Below are 18,218 nucleotides of genomic sequence, written 5' to 3' on the forward strand. Positions count from 1 at the left end.
AAAGCCAATGTTAAATTAGCATTCTCACCCCTTCCTTCTCCATGTACCGAACCACCTATAGAAATCCCTATGTGCCCTACATCTGCCACATAAACAACACAGTATGAACTGGGATGCTGGAGACGACACGCAGCACAGATTTTTCAGCTGCATATGAGGTGAGGCGATGAGATTAGCACTAATGAGAGGACCGGAGTTACTTAATAGAAAAATATGGTTTTGCGAAGAACACGATGGAGCGACTGAGGGTGGAATGATAATCTCTCATCTTTCCTTCTGCCTTTCTTTGGCTTTATTTCCCTATGAACAAAGGCAGGCTGAGACTGGAACCAGCTAGATCAGACCGGTAGCTGTTAAAGGGGGGGGGGTGAAGGAGAAGGGAAGCGAATAGGAGAAGGGGGAGGGGGGGGCGTGCGGGGGTTGAGATGAAGGGTGGAGCGGAGGATGAGACGGGGAGTAAAGGGGCAGAAGACAAAGATGGGATGAGGGAGGCTGGAGTAGGGGCAGGGCCGGAGAGTCAGACAGCTGAGATCCCATTCCCTCAGTGATGTAATGCATCCGCGGGAGGCTATTTTTAGCCACGCTGTGCTACTCTGGTGCACTCAGCTCCCTTAGTGTGAACACGCGGGGCTATCGATCAGCAGCAGCAGGCCTGGTGGGGAGGATGGGAGCTGCCGCCACCAGAAGCTGCAGCCGCGTGCTGCGTTTCCCCTGCGCAGCCTTTGTCGGTTCCTCGGCATAGACGCGTGATGGAATTCGCTTTGTTGCGCGGCCTCTTTACGTTTTGTTCTCGTGACGAGGCCGCCGTCGGCCCCTGGACGATTCACCGCCGCGCGAATAAGCTTGATAAGAGCGTTTTGTTGCTTTCAGATCCGCTCATCGCATCCAAGCCAGCCTTAATCTTGTCTTGTAAAGCTAATTGATAGCATCTCCACGGCGGCAGTAGATCAGATGCAACAGCATCGCACCCGACTGCTTCATGGTCAAATAAACACAGAGCAGGTCTCTGATGGGCCCTTTGGTCAAGGAGAGGCACCGTAAACCTGAGGTCATGAGTAGCAAGAGCTGGGACAGTGTCTTGATATGTAATCATTGTTACTGGTGCGAGTCATGCTGGATCCAGTTGTACCAGAATGGAAGCACACACTCGACACCTACCACCGTGTTGTTGCACTTCTGCACAGCCACCCCCGCTTTGCCTTGATAAGCCTGTAGCCTCGGGGCCTAGACAGGTCGACTCCTGGCGTCTGACGCGGTGACAAAGCGTTAGAAACTGCTGCTCATCCCCAGCTATGGGCTCCATACGAGAAGGATGCCTGCGGAGGCGACAGCGCTGCACAAGCAGAAGCCACAGGTAACAGAGGCCTCTGCTAAGAACACGTCCATCACAGTCCCCATCGAGCGATAAAGGGCCCGTTGACTTCGGCTCAGTATCTTGGACACACCTCAGTGAAGGTCACATAACAAGGCAGTCACCTAGTTGTGTCATAACTAAAATGTCAGGCCTGTTATTACCCGCAATCACTGACGCCACTGACAGGCTCCTTTTCCCCCTGTGATGATGGTGGCCACCCTCTGTTTGTCAGTGTAATTGGCTCCACCAGTGATCAGTTGCCCGACGCTGTCATACTCTGTTTCACGCTCTGGTTTCAGAGCAGAGATAGTATCCATAGGTGTGGTTTCACTATCAGGTTCCTGTTGCATCTCCTAAAATGTGGGTCATAAACAGAAGGTCTGGTAACAAGGGAAGCTCACAGTAACGTTTCACACCTGTGTCGAATGATAGTTCTGCCATTGTCTCAGTTCCATTCTAACCTCACCCACGAGGTCTTCAACTTTGCGTGGCTGCACCTACGGCACAAGGTGCACAAACAAAGCCCGTGAACCCGTGACCTACGGCTTCAGGCGCCCTGGATGTTTTGCATAAAACTGCTCCCAGTTCACAAAGCGCTCCGGTTCAGTCTGGTTGTGTACGGCAGAGCAATAGAGGTCATTTAACCTGTTCAACTGGTTGTTGTCTGGTCATGTGACACAGTCATGTCTGGCCCAACAGTCTATTCAGACTTTTTGTTTTTCTTACCAGCACACCTCCACATGTTGTGTCACCAGTCAACAGTTTCAGCGGTTTAATATTTACCCCCGTGGCTCTTAGGTCTGTCACGAAAGGCTTTAGCAAACCTGCGTGGGTGTGTTGCTCGTCGTGTGAAGACTTAGACGGGTTTGGACAGTACTGTTGGAAAAAAAGACAAATATAGATGAAAACAAACCGCATGCTCATTAAAGGGGACGAGCCAAGCCTGAGTGAGTGGCGGCACCGGCTAGTAGCTATTAACACACCCACAGAGGATGTTGCCCAATGCAAATCATTTGCATGGCCTCGCACACAACCACAGAACCCCCCCACCCGTGTTTTGTTTTATAGAGGCTAGATAGTGTGTCACGCTGTGCCCTTGGCCAAATGAGGCGAGCACGCTGCCAAAAACGCGCAGCGCCATTGTACGATGTTCCCATAAGCTACCTGAACAGCCTCCACTCCCCGCACAGCCACATTTCCTTCCTGTACCATTCCTCCCACTCGCACCCCGCGGTGCCCGGAGCAAGGATGGGAAACCGATTCGCGATTAAAGGCCCCGAGGTTTTCCCCACACTGCGAAAGTAATACAGCAAGGGCTGTAAGAAGATAGTGCATGAGAAAATCTAAGTTACAGAGAGGCAGGAGAAAACACAGGACTGTGTTCATCAGCCCACTCATGGAGGCGTGATGTCATCCACTGAGCATGTCACCTAATACCATCGCTGGTCCGACCTCACCTGCCTTTAAAAACGCAGCTCAGCGTGTCTGTTTGTCCCGTTACTATGGAAACGCCCCTGAGCAGCAAACTATCAGCAGATTAGCTCAAAATGAAAATATACTGTAATAAGATCAACTGAAGAAATCGGTGCAATTACTAAGTATGAGGAGTTGGCTTCTCCCCTGTAAACACCACACACATAACTCAATGCACATAATGTGCTGCAACCGATCATCCAAACTCATCCAACTCCAGCCGCTCCACGACGCTGGCAGTGGGCCGAGAGGCTGCAGGTTATTTTATGATGATTTGGCATCACACTCTGTCAGCCGGTGCCAGAGGTTAATGCAGCTCACTGACGGACGGTGAAGCAACAGCGTTTGCCCTCGTGCGTGGTTTTCTAGTGCTGGTCCTAAAAACACACACACACACACACACCATAAGCTGTTTCTTCAGTGATTCTGCAGTTCCCCTTTTTATACTGTTATTTCAAGAAGCGCAGCGCCCACACATTCCTACGGGCCTTTGCACGGGTAGGATGATACAGGACTGCGTCCAGGAACATGTTTGCCAGCGTCTCCTCTGTTGCTGCTGAGCCGAGCTTTTGTCCCGCCTGCATTACAGTATCTTGCTGCATGGTGATGTAACAGGTCTGCAGTATAGGGTGTGGGGGCTCTCTGAACCCTGCTGTCTTCTTTAAAATGTACGAGTGTAAAACAAGCCGCACAGTAACCGGCCTTATCTGCAATATGACCTGCTGACGCTGCAAACTTTACCGCACCTGTGTGTGTGCGTGTGTGTGTGTGTGTGTGTGTGTGTGTGTGTGTGTGTGCGGTTACATCAGAGTTGAGCCCAAAAACCTTTTTTTCTACCAAAGTGGGGCCCTGTGGTCACTTGTGGGACCCTTTGGTGGGACCCTACAAGCGTAGCTGGTTTTACATGTGTCTCTTTTTCCCTCTAGATCTGCTTCCTGGTGTCAGTGTTCCGTGGCCGACTGCTTTCAGACGACAGCTGCGCTACTCTAGCGCTCTTCTCTCACTATTTTCACCTGAGTCAGTTCTTTTGGATGCTCATACAGGTAAAAGCCAAGGAACAGGATAACAACAATGCACACACTTAAATTTACCCTGCAGCTAAAAATCACTGGTTACTTACAAAAATGCGTCTTTAAAAGGGATTGGGCTTCAAAATAATTAAAAAAGCAGTAAGTATGTGTAAGGGACCTCTAAATTAAATCTGCTTTACTGCTCCTGCTAATTCTAGTGCTTGTTCCTTCCCAAGCCTCATCTGTTTACGCAACTAGTCGTAAAACTTCATTTCGTTCATTTGATTGTACCAGAATGCAGCCTGACGTGACCTTTGACCCCAGACTGGTACCGCTTAGCGACACCTCACCCCAGTCGACTCTAATGCTCCTTCTCGACCTCATCTATTTCATGTTGTTCTTTCCCTTCTGCTGCCACTGCCAAGAATAAGGCCTTTAAAGCCAAGTCCCAACTGGAAGGCGTTAGGATTAGATTCACCCCGGCGGCCACAGAACCAAACTCTAAGCGACCAAGCGAGGCACACACCAGACTTCTGCCTAAGAACGTGTAATTTAGCTGCTAGTTTAATCCTTCGGGGAGACCAGCGATGACGTGTGACCCGCTGGAAGGTCCCAAGAATGTGTTGAACAGAGGGCGCGGCGTCTCCTCGGCCCTCTGAAGTGAAGGCAGGCTACCCTGGGGTCACACCCTTTATCTGAGTGTGGCCTGTTATGGTCGTGATCAGATAACAAGAACAAGTCGTTCAGGCTGAGGTTAACGTGAGTCCCACCACATGTTCCGTCACTGTTTTGTTCCAGACCTGGGTCCCAGTGAGACCTGACCGCCCCCTTTGTCCTCACGTTGTCCTCCTGTGACTGTTTTGCTTCCATCACCCCTCGCTCTTTTACATCGTGTGGCGTTTGCAACTGACCATAATCACTATTTATGTAGTGGACGTGATCTCTCCTGGCACATACTTTATAATTGGTGGAGTATAATAAGCTTAGCTCTTTGAATAGGCTAATGGAGTCTGACCACACTAGGGTTATCCTGAGAGCAAGCGGAGTTGTACGTGCTGAACGCATTGTTTTGGTGCATATCACACTGTTTACCAGATGACCTCTGCGATGTCTTAAGGGATAAAGTCAAAGGCCTCAGGGTTTCACGTGGCTTTTGGAGTGTTAGAATTTGCTCATATAGGGTTTGTGCTGCTGCTGCTGCATAATCATGTGTTTTCACGCAGCGACCTAGAACCCCTCGGTCCCAGCTGATGGTTCAGAGTCAACCTCCGGGACCCCCCCCTGCCGATTTCCCCCCTTATCAAGTAGCTGCTCTGAGCTGAGTGGGCGCCAGCAACACATCTTATACCATGATGAAGAAGAATGAAATCAATAAGTGCGCTGTGTGTGTGTGTCTGTGTGCGAGGTCGGGCACATCCAGTCGTTTGCGAGGGGAAGATGTGCTGCAGTAATGCCAGGAAATAGCCAATAATTATGTTATCTGGAGCAGCGTTTTGCTGACTGCAGAGGTGACCTCAGCTTACTAAAAAGCTGCATACTCTAATGATGTTGCGTAACTACGCTGTGCAGCCTCTTTCAGCCAGAGTTGATCGACCGGTTGCTCCAGCAAACAACAGCTGTATAAGATTCATAGAGAACGTAGTGTTTATTATACAGTAATACATGCCAAGTTATTTATTTACAGATATATTTGCTGTTGGAGGAATAAGTGGAGGCCGTGAGCTGAGTGCTCCAACAACCTGCCGTGTAGATCACACGGGCGCTGATCAAAATAATGACTAGCCTTCAGTGTTGTTGGTGTTTTTATTTCTAATTTTGGTCAACTACCATCAGTCCTTAAGCCGGCTGGTCACCAAGCAGTTTAAGCTCTATCCCACACACTTCTTCTGGCAACGCATTGCATTATTCCTAGATTGTGTTGTCAGCAGAGTGTGTGTGTGTGTGTGTGTGTGTGTGTGTGTGTGTGTGTGTGTGTGTGTGTGTGTGTGTGTGTGTGTGTGTGTGTGTGTGTGTGTGTGTGTGTGTGTGTGTGTGTGTGTGTGTGTCATCAGGAAAGGCAGCCATTGAATGTTCCTGACATCCCACTATTGTTTGCAGCAGTGTACTGTTATGTTGTGGTACAGTGTGTGCCTCCTTGTGTGGTCATGATGATTCTGAGAGGCAGGTCGGCGTCAGTAAACCTCCGCTTTTCACACACACGCAGACCAGCCACTGGTTAGCTGGGTGAGGGGCAGAGAGCTCGGTGTCTTTGAGCCCGGTATCAAAACGTCAGCATTAATCTTTGACCCGGGCCAGTTTCGCTGGCTGGACGTGTTATTATCTGCTGAGGTCTTCACGCGGGGATAAGATGTTTTGTCTGTGACGCAACCAACAGGTGTTCAGAAAAGCCAGTTATGTAACAATAGGGGGCTTAGTCCATCAGATGGCTCAAAGCCGGCTAGATTACACAGCAGACACACGCACACACAGTGTTACGGGTGTGATAAACATGTGCGGTTTCTGTTTCTCCCGTGTACAACATGATTTCCCCAACTCTCCCCCAGGCGGTGAACTTCTGGCAGGTGCTGGTGATGAACGACGAGCACACGGAGCGCCGGTACCTGCTCTACTTCCTGCTGGGCTGGGGACTTCCTGCCCTGGTGGTCGTCGTCCTGGTGGTGGTGCTGCTCGGCGGCTTCGGGTGGCCCATGAGCAGTGTGTACGGCCTGGTGCAGGGAGACGTGTGAGTGGACGGACACACACACACACACACACACACACACACACACACACACACACACACACACACACACACACACACACACACACACACACACACACACACACACACACACACACACTGTGTCTACGTTATCTGTTTTCACAGAGCGTGCTTTTTTTAAACTGCTCTGACTAATGGTTACTTCAGTTTCTGTTTTGGGCGTAGGTAAATTCCACTTCTGGAGCGGAGCGAATAGCAAACACCTGAGCCAGTGACATCATGTGAGGAGACGGCTGGCCCAATCAGACGAATGAATACATGAATGAGGCTCAGTGTTTGCGCGCGCCCGCCTAGAAACCTCAGTCTTTACCTTGGAGGTGGAGGCTTTCACTCTGAGAGGAAGGCAGAAACCCTAAATGACCCTTCCGCTGTATGAGCCTGTGTGTCTCTTGTATTAACACGCGTTTAAGCCATTAAATCTTGAAATGGGATCTAGTGCGTGAGCTGCTTTCTGTGGGTTCCACTGCATCAGCGGAACATTCAGGAGCACGTCTTCCTCAGTGAGGTTCTAAGCAGCTCTTTGTTCTCTGAGTTTTATGAGTGTCATCGTCCCAAATGGTGCGTTTGTGCGTCGGACCTCTGTGTTTGTGATGCTGGCCTTAGTCTGTACTCACCCAGGTGGGTGTCAGCTGCGCCTTTGTGTGGCTGAGCCCCACGTTGTGTTGCTGGCGTGTGGGTTGGAGCTAATTAAACGTGCGCTGGTGCGAACGTTGTTCATCTTTAAATTTAGCAGAGCTGCCTTTAATTAAAAACAGGAGCAGGCTGGGTTTTTTTCCTACCTGTGGAAAACTACCCACCTGATTGTCATGCGACGATGTGAAATCACTGTGAAACGCATAAAGCAGCGAGTCCCAGAGTCCATGCTTTGGAAATCTCCCATACTTGGCGTTTACTTTAAAGCCTCTCTCCCATTGGTCCCACTGACCATGAAGTCACTTAAACAGACCCCTGGGTAATGTTTTCTTCATCCTCTCTAAGAATCCTGGGAATTTCGCTTTTTAAAGACTTCCACTACAGTAGGATCTCATCCTTTTACAAGGCCACGGCACTACAAATATCCATATTGCGGCGCGTTCACACACCCATATTCCGGCTGGGACGTGGCGGCGCCGTGTTCTGTTTGGCATACCTCACTCATATTATGACTATGAGCGTCCGGCGTGCGTTTCGTACCCCGACCAGACAGGGGCCGGCGCTTGTTTTGTGAAAGGGGGACGGAGTCGCATGAGCATTTTGATGTTTGTTTGGCGTGCGGGGATGTTGATTTTCCCAGAGCAAAATATTTCAGCGAGCCCGCTCTAATAAAGGCAAAACACGTCTGGCTCAACAGAAGCTGAGAAAGAACTCGGGAGAGTTCTCTCACACAAACGGAGGAAAGCCAGCGCAACACAAAAACAGCCAGCCTCAATGAAGAACGCCCGTTTCCCATGAACAGCCACCCTCCACCTCGTATTGTTTTAGACATGAAATCAAATGCCTTTCAGAATATGAGCTACATCACTGTAGCTGCAGGATGAGTCCAGTGGAGTCAAAATGCACAGCGTTGCTGCTGAGGAGCTCCTCTACACCCAGTCACCGTGCGTCCGTCCATCCCTCCTGCAGGTGCTTCATCCCAAACATCTACGCGGCGCTGTCCACCGCGGTGCTGGTGCCTCTCGTCTGCCTGGTGGCGGTGCTGGTCGTCTTCGTCCACGCCTACCAGGTCACGCAGCAGTGGAAGGCCTACGACGACGTCTACCGCGGACGCACCAACAGCACAGGTACCGGAGAATGGAACCAAAGTGAGAGAGCAGTCGAATAGGTTTTATTGTTCTGCTGCACCTTGATCGCTCGTAATGAAAGGCATCATTTCCCTGCAAAATAGAAACCAAACAACCTGTAAGTAAAGTAGTTACAACCGGAAGTAGTTTTTAGCAGAGAGGTTCTATTCTTGAAGCTCAAAGTCCACCCTCTGCATTTTCAGGAACATGGAAATGGATTTGATCCAGACACAACATTTGAATCTGTTGTGAAATCAATGGCTTGTTTGTTTCCTGATTAAGATTGCGCAGAGAAAGCGACACGTCCACGCTGGCTTGCAGTGAGTGTTGCCCTGTGCGTCCTCCCACGTCACGCTGGAGCTGCGCATCGCTGCACTCGCCCCGCGCTTCCTGCAGCCTGTTGTTATGACAGCTGCTGACCTCCGTGTGACAGTAATGTCAGCGCCGTCTTCAGTTTCTGCTCGGCTGTTTTTGTTGAGCCCACGTCCTTCCCTCAGTTTGTTCTCTCACACCAGGAGCCGTCTCTGAGCAACTGCGTTGCGTTCAATCGTCACTTTTGGGTTTTAGGGTGTTTTATTTCATTTCATTTAGGCTAATTATCTAGAGGCCTCCCTCTCTGGGGTCCATCATGTATTCACGCAGGATCGCACGCGTGCAGCCACCTCTAAAACCTTCTTTCTTGCACTCAGTTTCCACTTGGTTCTCGCATCTGCTCTGCTCGGACCACAAAGTGGAATGTGCTTACGTGGTTGGAAAAATGAAACACGGGAAGGGAGGAGATGGAGACAGAGGTGTGAGATGCAGAGAGAGAAAACGTTGGCACAGATTTAAGAGCCAAAGACGAATTGGAGACGGCAGGAATAAATTGAACGGGTCCAGGGAGTGTGAGCGTGTTGGTGGCAGTGGTCAATAAAGCAGAGTGAGTTCTAGGGGGAGGCTGCAGTGAGATTAGGAGCTGACCGGGTTCTGGAAGTGGCACCTCGGTGAGGGATGTTTGCCCAGACCTGGGCCTTGTGCCCTGTGTTTCCAGCCTACTTGTGAAGTGAACTGCACAGTCTGACCCACATAGCAACAAGTGGACTGATTCAGGGGAATCAATCTGAATATAAGCAGCGTCCTCACGTCCTCCATGACCAGAAAACAAACCCGGCCCATATTTAGTCCGGCCCGTGAGCCCCACTGCTCCTGGGACAGGTTTGAGGCCTGATGCATGACTTCCTCTCATTCCGGCATCAGGCCTGATGTTTGGAAGCTGCCTTTCACTGTCACCGGTGTGATGATTCACTCAGACGGTCGACTCAATCCGCTCCTGAATGGCACCGCTCAGCCTGTCTGTCATCTAGTTAGCCGTTCTGATGACAGGACGGGGAAGGGTTTCTTTTCTCCACTGCATCAGGGTGCATCATCCTCGGGGCCACTTCGGGAAACACAGTCGCTCTCCTCAGCTGCGATGCGATGACTGGCCCAGTTCAGGGGCACGCGATAAATGTAGTGTAAACAAATACGTCCTCCTCGAGTCAGACCGGAGGCGTTTTAGTGCGGTGAAAGATACTCGTCTGCACTTTTTGGTGGATTCATCTTCTTCCCTAGAAACACCGTCCACAAACAGAAGGTACAGAATGTTCCAACGTACACGCGACCACGAAGTTCAGGCGAAACAAAACAGCGCTTGAGTAACTCACATCACCCGTTGTGACGCATCAGTGGCTCCACCGATGCTCCATAGATGGAGGCCTGAGGGGGGAAACGGGAGGAAGTGTTTTAGTCAGACAACATATTTAGTGAAACCGACCTGGTATTACTGCACAAGCTGGTTGTTGCACATGAGATGATCCGGTGGGCAGTATTGTTTTTATATATAGTTATATATAGATGCTCTCATCCAGCAGGTCCACCGGCTCCAGCGTGGCCTTTAATGGTGTTCTCTCTGTTCTCCAGAGGTGCCGCTGGTCCTCTACCTGTTCGTCCTCGTCTCCCTGGTGTGGCTGTGGGCAGGGCTCCATATGGGCTACAGGTACATGTGGCTGCTCATCCTCTACGTCATCTTTAACTGCCTCTTGGTGAGCTCCTTTATACACTTGTTTGCATGCCTTCTTATTGTTTTTAATGAGATCTACATTGTGCTTTAAATGCAAGTATCAATAATATTTTTCCCCCTTGTTTGCATTTTGGGTGTTTCTTTGTTCTAAAGTTGATTTAAAGAAGTGTTTTGATGACTTTCGCCCGTTTTAAACAGCCAACAGCTTCTCACAGCGTGTCCTCCCAGCAGTGTTGTTTTCTAAAGCTCACCTCTGAGCTGCGCACACTGCCGAGCGAAAACACCGGGGATTTGAGGGCGACTCAGCACCGCTTCGTTCTTGGGTGGGGCGGCTGCTCAGTTTGTTTGCAGTTCGTGCACGTGGGCAGTTTCTAATGAGACTGGCAGGAGAGTGGGGGGCGTGGCCACGCTGCTCTGGCCCCGCCCAGACGGGGCCGGGGGCGCCGGGGTCATCGCCGCGTCGCACTTCACCGAAGCCTCGCTGTGTCTCTGCGCTTGATGTTGTCTGTTTGTTGTCTCAGCCGGATGATCTTTGTCCCCGTTTGTTTGTCAGAGCTGGAGCGCACGTTAATGAGACACACATCAGCCAGCGGCTATAAACCTTGACTGAGTTACATAACACACTGTTATCAGCTGAGCTCAACTGGCTTATTGTCTGATAGTAAATTGACACGACGTAATATTAATTGTCCCCTATTAGCAGCTGTGGACCTTGCTGGTGATATTTCTTTAGTGATCGCTCGATGTCGGGGCCTGGCCTCTAGGTGTGTGTGGGGTCTGCTGGCATCCTGTCAGTGACACCGTCTCTGCCAGAGGAGGCCTGAGCTTTCCTCTGGTGATTGGTGGCATCCATGTGGCAAAAACAGCAGCGATGCTCCAAAGCAAACGTCTCCTCCTGCCACAGTGACTAATGAAGAGGGTGATGTCAGTGCAAACGGCCGATGTCGCACTTAGCACCTGTGTGCGGTCTTTAGTCGGGTCCCACGCAGTCAGTTAACGTGCTCTTTAACGTCATTTATCACGAATGAATGTGAATTCTGTTCACACTGAGCTGTTTGTTCTGAGATCAGATCGAGTACCGTGCCAGATTCCCGAACCCTCAGTCGGACCCGGATCCCGAGCGCCTCTGCCCTGAAGGCCTAACTGTTCACCAGCCTGAAACAGAGCGGTGGAAGGCTGCGCAGCCAAAACATTCCCAAGGACGTCGGTTGGCAGTAAACAAACTTGCTTGACCCAGTTTAAGGAACTGGACCCCGTCGGATGAAATGCTGTGTGTGTGTGTGTGTGTGTGTGTGTGTGTGTGTGTGTGTGTGTGTGTGTGTGTGTGTGTGTGTGTGTGTGTGTGTGTGTGTGTGTGTGTGTGTGTGTGTGTGTAGGCTGTGTTACGGACTGAAGGAAAATTTAATAGCCCGTCTGTGTTGAAGTGTCGTGGAGCTAACGCATAACGCCTCAGACCAAAGCCACGATGGCTGCCGCATCCCTCAGGACACCGACAATCATCATTTCTTCCACAATTTACACATCGGCTCTTCATCCATGCTTTTGCCATCATTTTCCACTGCTCCATCGCCTTGAGGATGGAAGTTGTTAAACTTTGAGGCCTATTAAGGTTTTGTTGTTTCCGCCCTGAATTTTCCATTAGGACCCCAACAGGTGATTTAAACCGTTGCAGATGTTACAGCTGCTGCAAAGCTCGCGTTATGAAGCGCTGCGTTGGTTCGAAGCAGCTCTGTGTCTCTGCCGCCAAACTAATTATGGCTGCACAAGGAAAACTTAGGTTATTTTCCATTATACTGAACTGCTGATGAATCTTGAAGCCACATCTGTGTCACATCAGGCTGAATCAGGAGGCAACAATCCAATCCTCACAGCCTCACTGCCTTGTTCTACCCCCACAAGCTCCTCCCGTCCCGCTCGTCCTTCCCGCTCTCTACGCCGGTGCTTCCCGTCCAGGAGACGCGTCCAGGGAATGCTTACATAACAGTCCCATGGCAGCAAAGCCGGTTTCTCAGGCTGCGCGGCCCGCGGAGGCTCTGTGTTTATCACGCATTCTGCTGATGAGGCATGGGCACCAACACACGGCCGGCTGCTTTGGTCGAGCAGGTCATTTACCTTCAAACACACACACAGAAACAAAAACAAAAAGTCACGAAAGCAGCTCTTAACCCTTTGTCGACCCATTTTAAGACAAGACGCATGCTTTAGTTTCACAGCGCGCCATAGACATAGACCATAAACATGTTTCCCAGTTCCTGCTCCTGTTGTTGTCCTCATTATGTAACCGTCACCTGCATTTATAACCCCCTGCCAGTGTCAGTATCCTCAGGGTAATGATGATAGCTTCACCACACTGTGCAGGAGCTCGTTGGCTGTTCTCTTCATTTTTGTTGGACTTACAATAAATGCACGGGTTTGTCAACATGCAAAAAAAGTTATTAGTCAACTGCTACTTTGCTGACTGACATAGTATAACTTTTATTCCCACATCTTCTAATTCAAACGTGACTGAGCATGTGGACGGCGGCAGGGGCCAGCGTTTGCACACGTTCACACATTTTTTAAAAGAAATTCGCCCTGCACTCCGGAACGTCCCGCCTCCGGCTGCAGCCGCCGTCATCGCCAGGCGATGGGTGTTGCGAAATACGTGACGGCCCTGCGGTATTTGACAGAGTGGTGATTTGAGGTGCTTCGCAACCCGGCGATGTTGACCCAGAGGAATGTGGTAATGGCGAGGAAGTGGTGCCAGTGATGTCATGGCCCGCTGATGAAGCGCTTCTCTGTAGCGCGTGTGATAGAGGTCGGAGGTCAAGGAAGGGGCCAGATTCCGATCATGAATCCATCATCTTCCCGTTTGTCCCCGCAGGGTTTGTACGTGTTCGCAGTCTACTTCGTCATGCACAACCAGCTCTGTTGGCCGACCAAAGCCAGCTACACAGTGGAGATGAGCGGCCACGACAGCCCCGACGCCACCTACCAGGGAGCGGGACCCGCCACTATCGGCGGCGAAATGAGCAAATCCACTCAGAATCTGATCAGCGCCATGGAGGAGGTAGGCGTGTGAACACAGAGCTACAGCTCTGATTCCTCACAATAAAGCTTCACACCCACAGCACATGCTCTGGTTAACTTTCTGTCCGGCCAAACACATGTTGTATAAACACACACAGATGCAGCGCACAGTACTCATGCAGTACCTCAGTCTGTCATTGGAGAATACCCTATAAGGACTGAGCCGGAGAGAGCGAGAGGAACAAACCCCCCAGCTCCCTCTCTCCACCTTGATCTCTCTCCACACGTAAGAATCCAGTAATCGTGTTTTATTCATGAGAGCACACTCCTGCCTCTCTGAGATTTGGCCACAGCCCAGTGAGAAAAAAAACCCCTCAGAGCCGAGAGAGAGCGAGAAAAAGAGAGAGAGTCCTGCAGGAGTGGCGACGTGATCGTGGATTTGTGAAGTGGATTGGTTAAAAGGCAATTGAAGTGGCATTAACATGCAGACAGGGACGCGTAATTTGGGGGTTCAATAGCTTTCTGAAAAGTTCGAGTCATCTACTCGCTGCCTCGCCTCAAAGTGGATGTGACAGATCTGAGGTGCCTGGTGGTGCTTAATTCAGCTCACTGGAGGCTCAGTACCGGTTACAGCCTGGCAAGGCTCAAGCTTGTGTAATACACAGACACTGCGTGCGTGCGTGTGTGCGCGTGTGTATGCACGGAGCACATATCCACAGACACAAGAGGATGTAACCCATTCATTTGGTTCCTCTTTGGTCTCTATATGTCTAAGTTAACATCCTACTAACCTCGGCACCAGCACAGTGACCCTGAGCGTGTCCCCTCAGCGTGCCCTCGGCCTGACCCTGTGTGTGTGTGTGTGTGTGTGTGTGTGTGTGTGTGTGTGTGTGTGTGTGTGTGTGTGTGTGTGTGTGTGTGTGTGTGTGTGTGTGTGTGTGTGTGTGTGTGTGTGTGTGTGAGAATGACCTGATTTTGCCCTGCATCTCTACAAATTGGAGTTGTCCACTCAGGATCCCCAACACATGAGGACAACGTATTGTTTGTTACGTAGCTATGTTCAGTTATTCATGTTTCAAAGCCCGAGAGCCTGAGCAGCAAACCAGACCAACAACAAACAATGAAGAAAAGAGGCTGCCAGTGGGCTCCACACAGACGCCTGCATGTTCTCATATGACTCGTACGTGTCAGGTGTCCGCAGACTGGGAGCGAGCGTCGCTGCGGCCCGGCGGTCAGCCCAGCGATGTGTTCAAGGCCAGCCCTGTGATGGGAACGTACGCCACCGACGGAGGCTTCGTCAACACCAACCTGGTCACCGCAGACGAGGAGTCGCAGGAGTTCGATGATCTCATATTTGCCTTAAAAACCGGTGAGGACCGCTTGTTCACAGTGTGTGCGGCTCGGTTTGTCCTGCGTGTCCTCTACCATCTGCATGTGACAGGCCTGAATATACCAGGAACCTCTCACATAATAATCACTTATTGATTCATCAAACTGAACTAAGCTTCATATCAGCACGAATATCTTCTATTATCATAAAACCGTAAGAGTTTCCATGTTTCCAGATTACTTTGAAGTAAATGGTTAATCAAACACACTGAAACAATATTAATTTGTTACATATTAAGTTAAATATTGTCTGAAAGAATAAAAACATCCTGTGAGCATTTAGGTCCCAGACGTTCTATGAAGTAGAGATGAAGTGACGAGGAGGATTTAATGTGTATATATAAAACAAACTGGCATCTATTAGCACTGGGTCCGTTTACTCATTCCTCCACTGACCTTAAATCTCTGTGCTGCCATAGAAACCACTCGTTCCCTATCAGCACACACACACACACACACACACACACACACACGCACACACACACACACACGCACACACACACACACACACACACACACACACACACACACACACACACACACACACACACACACACACACACGCACACACACACACACACACACACACACACACACACTGTACTCTCACATTGTCTGATGTAATGTGACATTACCAGACAGTAGAGAACTTCACTGGAGTCCTGAACCTTTGAAGATCATCTCATATTGTCACAGGAGACACATTGACTCTTCTTCTGTTCTGTTTTTTTGTTTTTCTTTTGTTTTCTGCTGCTGGTTCCTGGATCCGACTGTTATTTATTGCTTCAGGAATCACTGTCAGCCTCTGTTACAACACTGAGCAGGTTTGAGCTTTAGGTACATCCCTGTCAGATCAGCGTCTCCTCTGTGAGAGATAAGCGATATATGGAGGTGGACAAACTGACTGATAAGACCTTGTAAGTTAATGGGACTGAGTTAAGTTTCTGTTTCTTGGTTGTTCCTCTAAACAAGCCTTATCCTTCAAAAGCACTAGACTTGGAGGCAAACATGACGGGAAAGTCCCAGAAAAACAAACGTCTCCTCATCCGTCGCCAACACACCAAACGCTTGAGACAGAGTGTTACCGTGAAGCTGTTTCCTTTTTTCCAGCTCACATCTACAGTGTAGAACCGTACATGTAGGTGCAGCATCATTACTGAGCATGTGGAGCACTGGAGCCCACCAGCCTGCTTCATTAACTGTGACTGATCAGATACACTGCGGAACAGGACAACATGCTGATAACAGTCAGCAGACGGCCGCAGATCAGTAGTCGTTTAGTAATGACTCACGTTGGCACAAATGTGACGAAGCACAAGTAGAAGTTGTAAAGCTGCTGTGTAGGGTGATATATTATGTCAGGAATTTCAAAATAAAGTTTATTTTGTCTTGTTTTATACTGCAGGAATCCTTTCATATGACACAAAGTAATAATGTTTCTGTCTTAATGTTGTGTGTGTTTCAGGGACCGGCCTTAATGTCAGCGATAACGAGTCCATCCCCGGGAGCCATGATGGGGGCAGCGTGAGCAGCTCTCAGATAGTCGAGCTGAGGCGAATCCCCATCGCAGACACACACCTCTGATCCCGAGCCCCCGCCTCCAATTACAGCACAGTATTTTTATATTGTAAAATGCTTTTGCACTAAACACATTTTTAATAGAACATATGTAACATATACAAGTTTGATACTGTATATGCTTTTTACTGTACATCTCTTTTATATATATATATGATCCTATACAGAAATGTTTGACTAAATTAATTTTTTAAGCGCTCCTCATGGAGTTGTTGTCGGATGTACATTTAGGTTATTTTTCATAGCGAGCGAGCGGGAGAGATAGCCACCGAAGCGCTCCTGCTGAGGATGGAGTTTGTGTAACAGTGTTAATAAATAATTGACTTTCAGATGTGCTGATGTCATTTTTACTGCTCGTACGCTGTGTTCAGGCGTCAGTCTGCCGGTTATGTAACCCACTGTCAGGGGTCAGGGGTCATCCTGACATGACTGATGGTGTCTATCTGTGTGAGGGACCGCAGGAACTTCAGGAACGGCTCGTCACGGGACCCGTGAGGTGAGGACCAATTTGCCTGCTGAGGTCTGCAGAGTGTGGAGAATGGTTTAAGCTGTTTTCCTTAATGTCCTTAAAGCACCAAACTCTTCCCTCAGCTTCTCCCAGAAAACAACAACGTCGAGTTTGTTCGCCTGCTCACTTTACTGTGGGAGGATTGTATCACTTCGAGACCCACCGTTTAATTGCCATCGCGAGGCCTTTTGCCGGGGATTGAAATGAAACCATTTCTGTAATGAGAAAAGGAGCCATTACCTCGTTTAACGAGATAACGCGCGGCTTCGGGGTTTGTGTTCACCAGCAGCAAATGAGGTTGTAATATCGCAGTGAGACGCCTTGATTGTCATCTGGCATTTCTGAGGGCCCGTCTCATTGTTTACCTCCTCCTAAGACGAGCAGCGAGGACACGAGCAATTCATTTTCCTGTGTTAAGCCAACGCAGCTCATGGCCGACGGCAAGCGTCAGTAGAACGTGGATGTGAACCCGTGGTCGTCTGATATCAGATAATGTCCAGGATGGAATCAAAGGGGTCAAAGGTCACTTGTGGGAGAGTTGTCACTGGGTCTTCCTGAGTACAGCATGTCTTCAGCATAAACCCCAGGAAACAGATATCTCTGTCTGTCCGTCTGCCTGCTCAGCGATAAGGAAGGCAGCACACGACTGACTCACACAGCCGCACTTTGGGAACTGTCTTCAGCGACGGGCTCAAGGATATCTGACAAAAACGAGGAGGGAAGACCGGAAGCGGAGCACGATGCCGCGATCTGTCTCGTCTGAGGAGCCGTCAGTAAACCTCCCCTCTGGACACTCGCTCACTTGGCCTCTACGTGACACGTGGGCCATGAATGGGCACAAACGAAGACGCGGACGCCAAAGTAATGGCAATGCATTTATTCCAGCGTTTTCCATGACATTGAATTACACTCTATTATGGCAACACAGACCTTCACGGACCACGTGACTCTTTGAATTGAATGGAAGGGGTGTGAATCGGTGAAACGCGATAATGCCACCTCTGACTGCCTCCTTCTGGGCCTTTCATGACAGCAACGTCTTTGAACGACTGCGGGACTCCACCGGCCCTGTTTAGGTTCTGTGGGAACAGGCCGCTCCGTGCTGCCTGTCAGCCTGTTCCCAGGGGAGAGCGGCTCGAGAGCGGAACAGTGAAGCGTGAGTCCCTGTTTTGGGTTGTTTGTTTGTTTTAGGATGCTTACATTTAGTTCAACAGTCCGTAATTCAATTTGGCGTGAGCACACACGCAAATTAAAAGGTCATCGCCCTGCATCCAGTTACTGTAAATGTCCCTCGCTGGAAGCATGTTGGCAGCGCAGCTGACATCGGATCGAGCGACC

General features: G+C 49.8%; 1 protein-coding gene across 2 annotated transcripts in view; it reads left to right on the forward strand.

Annotated features, from left to right (window-relative positions):
• Window positions 1-16,701, forward strand: part of adgrv1 (adhesion G protein-coupled receptor V1) — a 67,439-nt gene extending 50,738 nt beyond the window's left edge. For both annotated transcript variants that reach the window (XM_055511104.1, XM_029163442.3), the window contains exons 89-95: window positions 3,754-3,870; window positions 6,381-6,559; window positions 8,201-8,358; window positions 10,297-10,418; window positions 13,260-13,445; window positions 14,597-14,774; window positions 16,260-16,701. In XM_055511104.1, coding sequence (XP_055367079.1) covers window positions 3,754-3,870; window positions 6,381-6,559; window positions 8,201-8,358; window positions 10,297-10,418; window positions 13,260-13,445; window positions 14,597-14,774; window positions 16,260-16,378 — 1,059 coding nt within the window. In that variant the 3' untranslated portion in view covers window positions 16,379-16,701. The remainder of the gene's footprint in view (window positions 1-3,753; window positions 3,871-6,380; window positions 6,560-8,200; window positions 8,359-10,296; window positions 10,419-13,259; window positions 13,446-14,596; window positions 14,775-16,259) is intronic.
• The last annotated feature ends 1,517 nt before the right edge of the window (window positions 16,702-18,218 follow it).

Source organism: Betta splendens, chromosome 9 (genome assembly GCF_900634795.4).
Source record: "Betta splendens chromosome 9, fBetSpl5.4, whole genome shotgun sequence".
Lineage (NCBI taxonomy): Eukaryota > Metazoa > Chordata > Actinopteri > Anabantiformes > Osphronemidae > Betta > Betta splendens.